The 16,359-nt window shown below is 40.0% G+C and overlaps 1 protein-coding gene across 1 annotated transcript; it reads left to right on the forward strand.

Annotated features, from left to right (window-relative positions):
- The first annotated feature begins 792 nt into the window (after nt 1-792).
- LOC131820341 (olfactory receptor 11A1) lies at nt 793-1,740 on the forward strand. The gene has a single exon (XM_059155879.1). It carries the CDS (start codon nt 793-795, stop codon nt 1,738-1,740), a length of 948 nt encoding a protein of 315 aa, XP_059011862.1.
- The last annotated feature ends 14,619 nt before the right edge of the window (nt 1,741-16,359 follow it).

Below are 16,359 nucleotides of genomic sequence, written 5' to 3' on the forward strand. Positions count from 1 at the left end.
ACTCCTTTGTATTTGGTCTCTCTGTTCCCACAGAACCTATACTTCCCTGCACTGTCACTGGTCACATTTCCAATATAAAATCTTGAATGACTCGATGGAACCAGTATTTAAAGAAGGTTGTCTTGCTAAGGGAGAGGGAAAATTGGGGACTATCAGGCCACAGAGAGGTAACTGTACTGAGATGGTCATGAAGGGGCTGTGAAAGCAGTGGTGTGCAATGAGGAGAGAATGTGTAAGGGATGTCACTGATTGGAGGTGGGGAATGGGAGAGGACATTCAGATGAAAATGACTATTATATGGTAAGGGCAGTATCAAGACATAATTTTTCACCACTCACCTGTTTGATTGTGACTGAGAAGGATGGAAGAATTCATGTTTGATCACGCTGATCATGTTTTGAGCTGAGGGTAGGGCCTGTCTAGCAAGCATTTGGAGGGTGTTCAGGAGGGAGGATGTGTGGCTGGATCTACAGATTAGGATTGTGGTTTCACTGTGTCACAGAAATACTGTGTTGAATTAACAGGGTGGAGGGCTCTGAAGACTGCTGGTATTTGGATGAACTCTCTAGAGTGAGAACATGCACAATTAAGGACAGCCCCAGGAACAGGAGTTGGACAAGGGGTAAGCCACTACAAAGAGGGACAGGTGAGGATGTGCAAGGGACTTGTATTCTGGATACTCAACATCATTGTTTTCATTTTAGCCCTACTTATCTCAGAGTTGGTGTATGAGAAGAGATGCACTAGAATCTCTCCTTTAATCTCTGCCAGAGAGCAGCTTGGATGATCCCTATGGAAATGGTTGCTCTAGAAAACCAAACTATTAAAGAATTTGTCCTCCTTGGTTTCCATGACATAGCTGAGCTGCATCTCCTTTTCTTTATTGTGTTCACTGTCATCTACATCTCCACTGTCATGGGGAATGTGCTAATCATTGTGGTGGTGGTTAGCTCACAGAGGCTCCACACACCCATGTATTTCTTCCTGGCTAACTTGTCCTTCCTGGAGATCTTCTACACCTCCACAGTGGTGCCAAAAATGCTGCAGGGCTTCTTGCAGAAGGCAGCCATCTCTGTGGCTGGATGCTTGCTCCAGTTCTTTATCTTCGGTTCTCTAGCCACAGCTGAATGCTTCATGCTGGCCGTCATGGCCTATGATCGATACCTGGCAATCTGCTATCCACTCCACTATCCCCTTCTGATGGGGCCCAGAGGGTGCTTGGGGCTGGTGCTCATAGCTTGGTTCTCTGGTTTCATGGTGGATGGATTGGTTGTGGCCCTAATGGGCCAACTGAGGTTCTGTGGCCCCAGCCAGATTGACCACTTTTACTGTGACTTCATGCCTTTGATGGGCCTTGCCTGCTCAGATCCCAGCATTGCCCAGATGACAACATTTGTTCTCTCTGTGGTCTGCCTCACTATCCCCTTTGGACTGATTCTGACATCCTATGCCCGGATTGTGGTAGTTGTGCTAAGAGTCCCTGCAGGGGCCCAGAGGCAGAGGGCTTTCTCCACTTGTTCCTCCCACCTGGCAGTAGTGTCCACCTTCTATGGAACTCTCATGGTCTTGTACATTGCACCGTCTGCCGTCCACTCCCCACTCCTCTCCAAGGTCTTTGCTCTGCTCTACACTGTGGTCACCCCTCTTCTCAATCCTGTGATCTACACCCTAAGGAATAAGGAGATTCATCATGCACTGCAGAGGCTTTTGTGTATTAAGCACATTGAAACACCTGATTGAAGGAGGAGGGTGGTGAAGATTTTATTTGGACTTTGGATGTCTCCACTGGGGTTTCTTTCAGAACTGGCTGGTTGGGGAGGAAGAACTTTGCTCTATTTTGACATTTCCCTTTGCAAAATGTTCTATAGTTACTCTAAAAAAAATTTAAAAATTTCAAGTGCTAACTTAAAATTTACTTTTATCTTTTATTCTTTTTAAAATAGGCTATGTAAGGGCACCTGGGTGGCTCAGTGGGTTAAAGCCTCTGCCTTCAGCTCAGGTCATGATCCCAGGGTTCTGGGATTGAGCCCCAGGTTTGTCTTTCTGCTCAGTGGGGAGCCTGCTTCTCTCTCTCTGTCTGCCTCTCTGCCTACTTGTGATCTCTGTCTGTCAAATAAATAAATAAAATCTTAAAAAAAATAAAAATAATAAAATAAAATAGCCTATGTATATTTAATAGAGAAAATAGATTCACAAAAGTAGCAACAGAAAGCTGACCTGGAAATATTAGCTACTAGTATTGTGTGTGGATTGTGAAACTTTGTAGTCTGTCCTTCCACTGGACGCTATGTCTCAAACATCTTTCTATTTCACGAAGTATGTACTTACATATTCTTTTGGGTTTTTTAGAATGGCTAAACATGATTTGTTTAAATAATGTTCTATTGTGGAATCTTTTTAGTTATTTGCAGTTCATTCACCATACAAACATAGTTCACATCCAGATTTTATTACAATAAATCTTTAGAACTTCAATTGCCTGGTCTAAGGATCTCTAATATTTTTTAAAACTTAAAATGAATGCATTTTATTTCTTTTAAATTTTTTTATTGTAGACAATTTCAAACATATGAAAGTAGAGAAAAAATTATAGCAACCCCATGTAGCGATCGTACAGCTTCAGTATCTGTATTTGCCAACTCTGTTTCAATGAACTGTACCTCCTTCTTTTTCTCAAAATTTTAGAGCACATTCAGAAGTGTACATTGTATAATACATATTCCACATATAAATATTCACTGTGCTCTATGACTGGTAAAGACATTTTTAATTAACTTTATTTTTAATACCAATACAGTTAACATACAGTGTATTATTAGTTTCAGGTGTACAATATAGTGATTCATCACTTCCATAGATCACCCTGTGCTCATCATGACCAAATACACTTCTTAATTCCCACCACCTAGTCCACCCATCCCCCACCCACCCCTCCTCTGGTGACCACTAGTTTGTTCTCTATAGTTAAGAATCTGTTTCATGGGCACCTGAGTGGCTTAGCTGGTTAAACATATGCCTTTGGCTCAGGTCATGATCCCAGAGTCTGGGAATGGAGAACTGTGTTGGGCTCCCTGTGCAGCTGGGAGTCTGCTTCTCCCTCTGCTTCCCTGCCCCACTAGCAACCCCCACTCACTTGTTCACTCTCTCTCTCTCAAATAAATAAAATCTTTAAAAACGAGTTGGCCTCATGGTTTGTTTTTCTCTCTTTCCCCTTGGTTCACTTCTTTAGTTTCTTAAAAACTCCGCATGTGGTTGAAATCACAGGAATTTGTCTTTCTATGACTTCTTTAACTTAGCATGATACCTTCTAGTTCATCCATGTCATTGCAAGTGGCATGATTTCATTCCTTTTGAAGGCTGAGCAATATTCCATTGTAAATATATGCTACATATTCTTTATCCATTCATCTGTTGATGGACAATTAAGTTTTTTCTTTTTTGGCTATTGTAGATAATGCTGCTATAAACATCAGGATATATGTATTCCTTGAATTAGTGTTTTTGTATTTTTTTAGGAAAAATAGTGTGTCATTACTGGATCATAGGGTAGCTCTATTTTTACCTTTTTGAGGAACCTCCATACTGTTTTCTATATTGACTGTACCAGTTTGCATTCCCACCAACAGTGTAAGAGGGCTTCACTTTTACTGTATCCTCACTAACATCTGTTGTTCCTGATTTATTAAATTTAGTATTCTGACCAGTGTGAGGTGATACCTCATTGTGGTTTTGATTATGAGTGATGTTGAGCATGTTTTTATATGTCTGTTAGCCATCTGTACATTTTTATGGAGAAATATATATTCATTTCTTCTGCCCATTTCTTTCTTTTTTATGATTCATAAAATAGAGCTTTTATTTTGTTTTATTAATTTTTAAAAATTTTTTCAGTGGAACAGTATTCATTATTTTTGCACCACACCCAGTGCTCCATGCAATCCGTGCCCTCTATAATACCCACCACCTGGTGCCCCGATCTCCCAACCCCTGCCACTTCAAATCCCTCAGATTGTTTTTCAGAGTCCATAGTCTCTTTTTTTTGTTGTTGTTGTTCTTTCTTTTTTTTTTATTAATTAAATTTATTTATTTTCAGCATAACAGTATTCATTATTTTTGTACCACACCCAGTGCTCCATGCAATCTGTGCCCTCTATAATACCCACCACCTGGTACCCCAACCTCCCACCCCCCCCCCCACTTCATTCCCCTCAGATTGTTTTTCAGAGTCCATAGTCTCTCATGGTTCACCTCCCCTTCCAATTTCCCCCAAATCCCTTCTCCTCTCCAACTCCCCATGTCCTCCATGCTATTTGTTATGCTCCACACATAAGTGAAACCATATGATAATTGACTCTCTCTGCTTGACTTATTTCACTCAGCATAATCTCTTCTTGTCCTCTCCATGTTGCTACAAAAGTTGAGTATTCATCCTTTCTGATGGAGGCATCATACTCCATAGTGTATATGGACCACATCTTCTTATTCATTCATCCGTTGAAGGGCATCTTGGTTCTTTCCACAGTTTGGCGACCGTGGCCATTGCTGCTATAAACATTGGGGTACAGATGGCCCTTCTTTTCACTACATTTGTGTCTTTGGGGCAAATACCCAGTATTGCAATTGCAGAGTCATAGGGAAGTTCTATTTTTAATTTCTTGAGGAATCTCCACTCTGTTCTCCAAAGTGGCTGCACCAACTTGCATTCCCACCAACAGTGTAAGAGGGTTCCCCTTTCTCCACATCCCCTCCAACACATGTTGTTTCCTGTCTTGCTAATTTTGGCCATTCTAACTGGTGTAAGATGATATCTCAATGTGGTTTTGATTTGAATCTCCCTGATGGCTAGTGATGATGAACATTTTTTCATGTGTCTGATAGCCATTTGTGTCTCCATTGGAGAATTGTCTGTTCATATCTTCTGCCCATTTCTTTACATGATTATCTGTTATGTGTGTGTTGGGTTTGAGGAGTTCTTTCTAGATCCTGGATATCAGCCTTTTGTCTGGACTGTCATTTGCGAGTATCTTCTCCCACTCTGTGGGTTGCCTCTTTGTTTTGTTGACTGCTTCCTTTGCTGTGAAGAACGTTTTGATCTTGATGAAGTCCCAAGAATTCATTTTCACTTTTGTTTCCTTTGCCTTCAGAGACTTATCTTGAAAGAATTTGCTGTGGCTGATATCGAAGAGATTACTGCCTATGTTCTCCTCTATGATTCTGATGGATTCCTGAATCACGCTGAGGTCTTTTATCCATTTCAAGTTTATCTTTGTGTATGGTGTAAGAGAGGGTCAAGTTACATTCTTCTACACATAGCTGTTTAATTTTCCCAGCACCATTTATTGAAGAAACTCTCTTTTTTTCCACTGTATATTTTTTTCCTGGTCTGTCAAAGATTATTTGACCATAGAGTTGCAGGTCTATATCTGGGCTCTCTACTCTGTTCCACTGGTCTTTGTGTCTGTTTTTGTGCCAGTCCCATGCTGTCTTGGTGATCACAGCTTTGTAGTAAAGCTTCAAATCAGGCAACATGATGCCCCTAGTTTTGTTTTTCTTTTTTAACATTTCTGTAGCAATTCGGGGTCTCTTCTGACTCCACACAAATTTTAGGATTGTTTGCTCCAGCTCTTTGAAAAATGCTGGTGGAATTTTGATCAGAATGGCATTGAAAGTATAGATTGCTCTTGGCAGTATAGATATTTTCTAGGACTTTTATGGTTACCTGACTCCATTTAGGTCTTTAATCCATTTTGAATTTAATTTTGTGTGTGGTGCAAGAAAGTGGTCCAGTTTCATTTTTCTGCATGTGACTGCCCGATTTTAAAAACACCATTTGTTGAAGAGCCTGTCTTTTTCCTATTGGATGTTATTTCCTGCTTTGTTAAAGATTAATTGCCCATATAATTATGGGTTTATTTCAGGATTTCAGGGTTTTCTATTCTGTTCTATTGATTTATGTGTTTATTTTTGTGCCAGTATCATACTGTTTTGATCACTACAGCTTTGTAATATAATTCAAAACCCTGAATTGTGATGCCTCTTGCTTTGCTTTTCTTTTTCAAGATTTCTTCAACCATTCAGGGTCTTTTGTGGTTCCATACAAATTCTTAGAATTGTTCTAATTCTGTAAAAAATGTTACTGATATTTTGATAAAGATTGTATTAAGTATGTAGATTGCTTTAGTTAATATTTTTTTTTTTAAACTATAATCCATGAGCCAGGAATGTCTTTCCATTTTGTTGAGCCTTCTTCAGTTTCTTTCATCAGTGATTTTTATAGTTTTCAGAGTGCAGGTCTTTCAATTCCTTGCTTAAGTTTATTCCTACATACTTTATTATTTTTGGTGAAATTGTAAGTGGGTGGTTTTCTTAATTTTTATTTCTGCTGCTTCATTATTAGTATATAGACATGCAACAGATTTCTGTACATTGATTTTGTATCCTGAGACGTTACTGAATTCATTTACCAGTTGTAGTATACCAGTAATACCAGTTGTATGTACATCATTAGTTCTTGATGTAGTGTTCAGTGATTCCTTAGTTATGTATAACACCCAGGGCAAGGAAGGCATATGTGATGTGAACTGAGTTTGCTAGTATTTTGCTTAGTATTTTTGCATCTATGTTTATCAGATGTAGTTATGTTTTTTTTTTTTTTTCTTTGTGGTGTCTATATCTGGTTTTGGTGTTAGGGTAATGCTGGTCTCATAAAATGAATCTGGAAGTTTTCCTTCCTCTTTCATTTTTTAGAATAGTTTGAGAAGAGTAGGTATTATCTCTTCTTTAAATGTTTGATAGAATTTGCCTGTGAGGCTGTCTGGTCTTGGACTTTTGTTTTTTTGGGGGGAGTGTTTTGATTACTGATTCAATTTCCTTGCTAGTAATTGGTCTGTTCAAATTTTTTATTTCTTCCTGCTTCCATTTTGGTATTTTATATGTTTCTGGGAATTTATCCAGTTTTTCTAGATCATCAATTGGTAACATATAATTTTTCACAATATTTGCTTACAATTGTTTGTATATCTGTGGTGTTGGTTATTTCTCCTCTCTCATTGGCAATTTTGCTTATGTGAGTCTTTCTCTCTCTCTTTTTTTTCTTGATGAATCTAGCTAGAGGTTTATAAATTTTGTTGATGCTTTCAAAGAGCCAGCTTCAGGTTTCAACAATCGGTTCTATTGCTTTTTGTTTGTTTGTTTTGTGTTTGTTTTTGCTGTTGTTTTAGTTTCTACATCATTTATTTCTGCTCTTTTTATTATTTTCTTCCTTCTCCTGGTTTGGGGTTTTGTATTTTTTTTCCTATACTTTAGGTGTGAGGTGAGGTTGTTTCTTTGAGATTTTTTTTTGCTTCTTGAGGTTGGCCTGTATTACTATATACTTATGTCTTGAATTGCTTTTGCAGCAGCCCAGCAATTTGGGCCATTATGTTTTAATTTTCATTTGGTTCCATATACATTTGGATTTCTTCATTGATTTCCTAGTTGGCCCACTGATTGTTTAGTAACATGTTATTTAGCCTCCTTGCATTTGTGCTCTACAGTTTTTCTTGTTGTTGCTTTCTAGTTTCTTACTGTTGTATTGAGAAAAAAATGTATGGTATGACTTTGATTTTTTTGAATTTGTTGAGACTTGTGGCCCAATATGTGATTTGTTCCAGAGAATGTTCATTCTATGTACATTTGGCAAGAATGTGTTTTCTAATTTATTAAAATGAATGTTCTGACAGTACAGACAAAAGGTTGATATCCAGGATCTATAAAGAATCCTCAAATTCAACATGCACAAAACAGACAATCATATCAAAAAATGGGCAGAAGATATGAATAGACACTTCTCCAAGGAAGACATACAAATGGCTATCAGACACATGAAAAAATGTTCATCATCACTAGCCATCAGGGAGATTCAAATTAAAACCACATTGAGATATCACCTTACACCAGTTAGAATGGCCAAAATTAGCAAGACAGGAAACAACATGTGTTAGAGGGGATGTGGAGAAAGGGGAACCCTCTTCCACTATTGGTGGGAATGCAAGTTGGTGCAGCCACTTTGGAGAACAGTGTGGAGATTCCTCAAGAAATTAAAAATAGAACTTCCCTATGACCCTGCAATTGCACTCCTGGGTATTTACCCCAAAGATACAGATGTAGTGAAAAGAAGGGCCATCTGTACCCCAATGTTTATAGCAGCAATGGCCACGGTCGCCAAACTGTGGAAAGCACCAAGATGTCCTTCAATGGATGAATGGATAAGGAAGATGTGGTCCATATACACTATGGAATATTATGCCTCCATCAGAAAGGATGAATACCCAACTTTTGTAGCAACATGAATGGGACTGGAAGAGATTCTGCTGAGTGAAATAAGTCAAGCAGAGAGAGTCAATTATCATATGGTTTCACTTATGTGTGGAGCATAACAAATAGCATGGAGGACATGGGGAGTTAGGAGAAGGGATTTGGGGGAAATTGGAAGGGGAGGTGAACCATGAGAGACTATGGACTCTGAAAAATAATCTGAGAGTTTTGAAGGGGCGAGGGTGGGAGGTTGGGGTACCAGGTGGTGGGTATTAGAGAGGGCACGTATTTCATGGAGCACTGGGTGTGGTGAAAAAATAATGAATACTGTTATGCTGAAAATAAAAAACATATTAAAAAAATGGAATGTTCGGGACGCCTGGGTGGCTCAGTTGGTTGAGCGGCTGCCTTCAGCTCAGGTCATGATCCCAGCGTCCTGGGATCGAGTCCCACATCGGGCTTGCTTGGCGGGGAGCCTGCTTCTCCCTCTGCCTCTGCCTGCCACTCTGTCTGCCTGTGCTTGCTCTTGCTTCTCTCTCTATGACAAATAAATAAATAAAATCTTAAAAAAAAAATGGAATGTTCTGAATATATCTGTTATATCCATCTAGTCCAGTGTATCACTCAAAGCCACTATTTCCTTGTTGATTTTCTGTTTGGATGATCTGTCCATTGATGTAAGTGGGGCGTTAAAGTCCCCTACTATTACTATTATTATGAAGAAGAGATCTGCAATGTGTTGCAGTGCAGTATTTCCTGTTTCACAGGACATGGTCTTCCAGGGAGTGTCTCTGGTGTGAGTTGAATGTCTCTGTTTTGTTCTTGCCTCTTTTTCCTTTAATTCAGTTTTCTAACTTTTTGGCAGCATTTTTGTCCCTTGCATGTGAGTGTTGGCATTTTAAGAAGGTATACACTGGTGTGCTTGCTAATTGAGGCCTGGAGTTGCTGCTGCCAGGATGGCCAGCATAAGTGCTGAGGGCATGTCGGTAGAACATACACTTTTAACAAGGTGTGCCTCAGGCTTTAAGGTGGAAAATTCCTTTGATTAGAAATACAAAGTCAGCCAAACAGAAGAGCACCTCAGATCTGTTTATTCTGAGAATGCATCAAACAATGTTCGATCTTTATGTTTTTCTTTTAAAAATTTTTATTTATTTTTAAAATTTCTCTTCAGTGTTCCAGAATTCATTGTTTATGCACTACACCCAGTGCTCCATGCAATATGTGCCTTCCATAATACCTACCAGGCTCACCCAACCTCTCACTCCCCTCCCTCCAAAACACCTAGATTGTTTTTCAGAATCCACAGTCTCTCATGGTTTGGCTCTGCCTCCAATTTCCTCCAACTCCCTTCTCTCCATCTCCCCCATGTTCTCCGTATTATTCCTTATGCTCCACAAGTAAGTGAGACCATATGAAAATTGACTCTCTCTGCTTGACTTATTTTACTCAGCATAATCTGTTTTTCTTGTGAAAATAACTCAGCTTGTAAAAGTTGGGAATGGGGCACCTGGGTGGCTCAGTTCTTAAGCCTCGGCCTTTGGCTCAGGTCATGATCTTGGGCTCCTGGGATTGAGTCCCACATTGTGCTCCCTGCTCAGCGGGGATCTTGCTTTTCCCTCTCTGACTCTCCCTGCTTGTATTCCCTCTCTAACTGTCTTTCTGTCAAATAAATAAATAAAATCTTTAAAAAAGAGAGATAAAGTTGGGGGTATTCAGAGATTAGGATTTGCTGCTTCTCAGAACTGGGTGTGCTGTATAAACAAAGAACCTTGGAACACTGAAAAAATAAAATAAAATTTAAAAAACAAAATTAAATAAAATTTTAAAAAATTGCCCCCACCCCAAAAGTCCGTTTCAAATTGCCAAACAAGAGAAGACAGATGGAGAAGGTTTAGTGAAGGCAGGTGCTTTGGAAATGGGGTGGATCTTTTATGGAAGAACACTTACTGGAATAAGTCTTAAAAGGTCACATTTTCCAAGAATTCTTTATAGAATGATTGTAGACTCAGCATATGACTCTAGTCATAATGAAACCTGGTGCAGCCACTTTTGAAAACTGTGGGGATTCCTGTAGACTCTGAGAAACAAACCGAGGGTTTTGGAAGGGAGTAATGTGGGGGGTTGGGTGAGCCTGGTGGTGGGTATTAAGGAGGGCAGTATTTCATGGAGTACTGGGTGGGTGCACAAACAGTGAATCTTGGAACACTGAAAAAATAAATTAAAAAATAAAAAAACCCATATGGGATAGAACAGAACATTCTATTGTATGTATAATAGAAAAACTTGCAATATAAAACAAAAAATAGGTAAAAAGTTAAGGAGTTAAGGGATATTCCACAGGAATAAAAAGTATAAGAAATCTGTAATGTTGCTTTATTCTGAGGGAAAATAGGCTTTCACACAAGTAGCATCACTAGAGGCAAAGAAGGACTTTCTGTGAGGATAATAGATCAGTCACAGGAAAGCAAAAGTAATGAATGGATGGAACTTAATTACAGAGTTCTAGAGTAGATGACACATAATGGGGCAGAACTGTAAGGAAAAAAATTAACTATGATATTTAGAGATAAACTTCTCTCTCATTAATAGAACAAGTAAGAATTACATGACTTTAACCATACTGTGAGCCAAAATAGACCATGGACTGAACCTAAAATAAATCTTAATAAATGTATTGTGTGGAGAACTGGATGTTATATATAAACAGTGAATGTTAGAACACTTCATCAAAAACTAATGATGTATTTTATGATGAATATTTTATGATAAATAACATAATACAGTGGAAACAAAAGTGAAAATGAACTTTGGGGACTTCATCAAGATCAAAAGCTTCTGCACAGCAAAGGAAATAGTCAACAGAACAAAGAGGCAACCCACAGAATGGGAGAAGATATTTGCAAATGACAGTACCGACAAAAGACTGATATCCAGGATCTAGAAAGAACTCCTCAAACTCAACACACACAAAACAGATAATCATATAAAAAAATGGGCAGAAGATATGAACAGACACTTCTCCAATGAAGACATACAAATGGCTATCAGACACATGAAAAAATGTTCATCATCACTAGCCATCAGGGAGATTCAAATTAAAACCACATTGAGATATCACCTTACACCAGTTAGAATGGCCAAAATTAGCAAGACAGGAAACAACATGTGTTAGAGGGGATGTGGAGAAAGGGGAACCCTCTTCCACTATTGGTGGGAATGCAAGTTGGTGCAGCCACTTTGGAGAACAGTGTGGAGATTCCTCAAGAAATTAAAAAGAGAGCTTCCCTATGACCCTGCAATTGCACTCCTGGGTATTTACCCCAAAGATACAGATGGAGTGAAAGGAAGGGCCATCTGTACCCAATATTTATAGCAGCAATGGCCACAGTCGCCAAACTGTGGAAAGAGCCAAGATGTCCTTCAATGGATGAATGGATAAGGAAGATGTGGTCCATATACATGATGGAGTATTATGCCTCCATCAGAAAGGATGAATACCCAACTTTTGTAGCAACATGGACGGGACTGGAAGAGATTCTGCTGAGTGAAATAAGTCAAGCAGAGAAAGTCAATTATCATATGGTTTCACTTATGTGTGGAGCATAACAAATAGCTTGGAAGACATGGGGAGTTAGAGAGGAGAAGGGAGTTGAGGGAAATTGGACGGGGAGGTGAACCATGAAAGACTATGGACTCTGAAAAAGAATCTGAGGGCTTTGAAGTGGCGGGGGGAGGGTGGGAGGTTTGGGGGACCAGGTGGTGGGTATTGGAGAGGGCACATATTACATGGAGGACTGGGTGTGGTGCAAAAAGAATGAATACTGTTACACTGAAAATAAATAAAAAAAATTTTTTTCCATTCTTTATTTTTTATTTTTTATAAACATATATTTTTATCCCCAGGGGTACAGACCTTTACACACTTCACAGCACTCACCAAAGCACATGCCCTCCCCAATGTCCATAATCCCACCCCCTTCTCCCAAACTCCCTCCCCCCAGCAACCCTCAGTTTGTTTTGTGAGATTAAGAGTCGCTTTTGGTTTGTCTCCCTCCCAATCCCATCTTGTTTCATTGTTAAAAAAAGATAAAAAGCTTCTGTACAGCAAAGGAAACACTCAACAAAACTAAGAGGCTACCCATGAACTGGGAGAAGATATTTGCATATGACACTACAGACAAAGGGCTAATATCCAAGATCTATAAAGAACTCCTCAAACTCCACTCTCAAAAAAGAGATAATCATGTCAAGAAATGGGCAGAAGACATGAAGAGATATTTCTTCAAAGAAGACATACAAATGGCTAATGGGTACAAGAATACATGTTCATCATCACTAGCCATCAGGGAGGTTGAAATCAAAACTACATTGAAATACCACCTTACACCAACTAGAATGGCCAAAATCGACAAGACAGTAAACAATAAGTGTTGGAGAGGATGTGGAGAAAGGGGAAAACTTCTTACACTGTTGGTGGGAATGCAAGTTGGTGCGGCCACTTTGGAAAACAGTATGGAGGTTCCTCAAAAAGTTAAAAATAGAGCTACCATATGACCTGCATTTGCACTACTGGGTATTTACCCAAAGATACAGATGTAGTGAAAAGAAGGGTCATCTGAACCCCAATATTCATAGCAACAATGGCCACAGTCACCAAACTGTGGAAAGGACCAAGATGCCCTTCAATGGACAAATGGATAAGGAAGATGTGGTCCATATATACAATCGAGTAGTATGCCTCCATCAGAGACAATGAACACCCAACTTTTGTATCAACATGGATGGAACTGGAGGAGGTTATGCCAAGTGAAATAAGTCAAGCAGAGAAAGTCAATTATCATATGGTTTCACTTACTTGTGGAGCATAAGGAATAACATAGAGGACATTAGGAGAAGGAAAGGAAAAGTGATTGGGAGAAATAGGAGTGAGAGATGAACCATGAGAAACTATGGACTCTGAGAAACAAACTGAGGGGTTTGGAAGGGAGGTGGGTAGGGGGATGGGTGAGCCTGGTGGTAGGTATTAAAGAGGGCACATATTGCTTGGAACATTGGGTGGGTGCATAAACAATGAATCTTGGAACACTGAAAAAAGTAAAATAAAATTAAGATGTTAAAAAAATCTTTATGTAAAGGCAATAAAAACATGGGATAAGCCACTAGGTATAATGTATCTATGTACTATACCTGATTATAAATATTATATGTATCTGTATGTTCCCGTCAATATGCTGTTGTTCAGTGGCAGCCAGTATCCAGCTGAAGGATAGACATTCAGAGAAAAAGTAAAATGCTATGTTTATACAAACACTACATGCAGAAAAACGGACAGACAGACAGACACCCTAACAGTGGCTTGGATTAACTTTTCTTTAAATTGTATTCTAACACTAATGCTATTGAAAATTGATCATATATTGCCATCACTATGGTCATTTTGATTCCCATTGCTATTTCTATCAACAGACAAATAATGAAGATCCTTACCATGGAGAGAGAGAAAGACAGAGAGAGAGAGAGAGAGAGAGAGAGAGACAGAGAGAGACAGAGAGAGACAGAGAAACCCCTACCTGAGGTGGGATCATAGTTCTCCTGAACTTAGTTTAGTGTTCTTTCCCATCTTTCCCATAGATTATCTAATGCTCTGTACCAGCCTTGGTGTTAACTGACTCGCCTTGTAATTGTGGTGGTGATGTGGAGAGGGATTTCCCCCCAAATAGTTGTTTATGCGGGATTATTCACAATCCTATGAACCCTCTAAACCTAGAACACTTTTAAGTGAACTCTTCACATCCTTATTTCTCAGACTGTAAATGAAAGGGTTGAGAGTGGGAGTTACCAGGGTATACATGACAGCAGCAACCAGCGCCCCCATGGAGCGAGAGGTTGATGGGGGCTTCAGGTAGGAGGCAAAAACTGTGCTGTAGAAGAGGATGACCACAGAGAGGTGGGAGCTGCATGTGGCCAGGGCTTTCTTTTTCCCCTTTTCTGATGGAACCCTAGCCACAGCATGGAAAATATGGGCATAAGAGCTTATGATGCAGAGGAGAGGGCCGAGTCCTAACAACCCAGTCAGAACCATCATCAGGACCTCATTGAGGTGGGTATCTGAGCAAGAAAGTTGAAAGAGTGGGCCAAAATCACAGAAAAAGTGGTGAATCTCTTGATTAGTATAGAAATATAACTGACATAGGGACAGAATATGCACCAGAGAGACAAAGTGGGCCACCCCCCATGACCCACCCACCAGTAGCCCACATCTACAGGGAGTCATCAGTAGTGGGTAGTGCAGAGGATGACAGATGGCAGCATAGCGGTCGATAGCCATGACAGTCAAAAGCAGGCTGTCCATATCAGCAAAAGTAGCAAAGAAATATAACTGGGCCAGACATCCAGGAAAAGAAATGGATCCACTACTTGTCCATAGATCCTCAAGCATTTTAGGGGCTGTGGTAGAAGTGAAGCAGAGGTCCACCAGGGAGAGTTGGCTGAGGAAGAAGTACATGGGAGTGTGGAGGCGTGCATCTGCACTGATAGCCAGCAGAAGGAGCAAGTTCCCTAGGAGGCTCAACAGGTAAAGGGCAAGAAAGAGACCAAATAGGAGCTGCCTGTGCTCTGGGCCTTGGGACAGTCCTACAAAGACAAAGTCAGGAGTCTTGCTGCAGTTCATTCTGGGTCTTGGTGTGCCGCAAGAAAGGGACCATCATGTAGAGGTTGCTCACTGTCAGGAACTGAGGTGGAAATAAGGCTCTATCCCGTCTCTTGGTATCTGGTGGGTTTCCCAAAACCATCAATATGAATAATGGGTGAAAACCTAAAACAGCAATGGGAGGGACAAGAGTTGGATGTCATAAAGGATGGTCAAAGTGAGAGGCACAAAGACAAGAGAATGAGGGGAACAACAGACTTTCTGGAGTTCTTTGCATTTAAAAGTCTTCTTAATTAAGAATGAGATGGTATAATTTCTTGTTTGTGAATGTTTTTATCACAAGACCATGAGTCCTTGAAGGCAGAGACAGCATCTCAGTACTTAGCTTGGTGCTTGTCACACAGTGGGAGCTCAGTAAATGCTCCTGCACATCTACACATTCATTACTCTAGTTCAAGCTGTCATTGATAACTGCAGCACTGGGAGCCTCTGAACAGTTTAATATGCCCCCTGGCCCCATCAGTATATCCTACACTCTGCAGCCAGAGCAATCTTATCAAACAAGAAAATATGAACATGTCACTTCTTTGTTTACAAATAAGTAAACAAATAAGTGTCTGGAGAACCACTGGTCTTAGGAGAATTCAAAACTCCTAACCATGTCCTACAGAGCTCAGTGTTTATTGAGCTCACAATGTCTCATCAGCTTCAGGTTGCCCCACAATTCACTTGTCCTCTGCTCCCCAACCATGATGACCACATGGCCTTCCCTTCTCTGAGTTACTCTGCTCCTCTTCCCTACCTCAGAGCAGTTGGTGACCTTCTCAGGGAGGTTTTCCTTTACCTCTTTGATGAAGCCAAACCTCCCATTTCTATGCTGTGACATTACCTTCATAGAATTTACTAAATTTGTAATGTGAAAGATGTAAGCACATTTGTCTTCCATTAATATTTATTGAGGGTATTTAGTTAACATTGGAGTCCTTAAGACCAGGAGGTGCAGAGAGTGCACCTCATTTTCTTCTCTGTTGTAGCCCCAGTGTTTGTCATGTGAAAGACAGTATTTGTCACAAGGAGAAAAATACATTAATTAATAGAGAGTGAAGGCCAGAGGACAGTATGCTGTCTTCCTTAAGTGGTTCCTTCCATTTCAACACTTGTGTAAAAGTTCTTTCTACAAATACATGAGATGTGGGCTGAAGATATGTATCTACTTCTTCTCTCCTGAAAATCCAGACCAATGAGAGTAAGGGTCCTTTTCTTTGAAGTCTTGCTGATTTCAGTCTTTGCACTCCATATTCTTGGTTACCTTCTGTGGGTTTGCATCAACTCATCCCCAGCTTATTCCATCACAGCTTGGCTGACTTTCCTGCCTCCCCCTCTTATTGCTGTGATTCATGCTGAGAGCATTT

This window comes from Mustela lutreola, chromosome 18 (assembly GCF_030435805.1).
Source record: "Mustela lutreola isolate mMusLut2 chromosome 18, mMusLut2.pri, whole genome shotgun sequence".
Taxonomy (NCBI): Eukaryota; Metazoa; Chordata; class Mammalia; order Carnivora; family Mustelidae; genus Mustela; species Mustela lutreola.

Excerpts from the sequence above, each read along its gene's own strand:
- LOC131820341 (XM_059155879.1), top strand. The coding sequence starts at position 793 with ATGGAAATGGTTGCTCTAGAAAACCAAACTATTAAAGAATTTGTCCTC.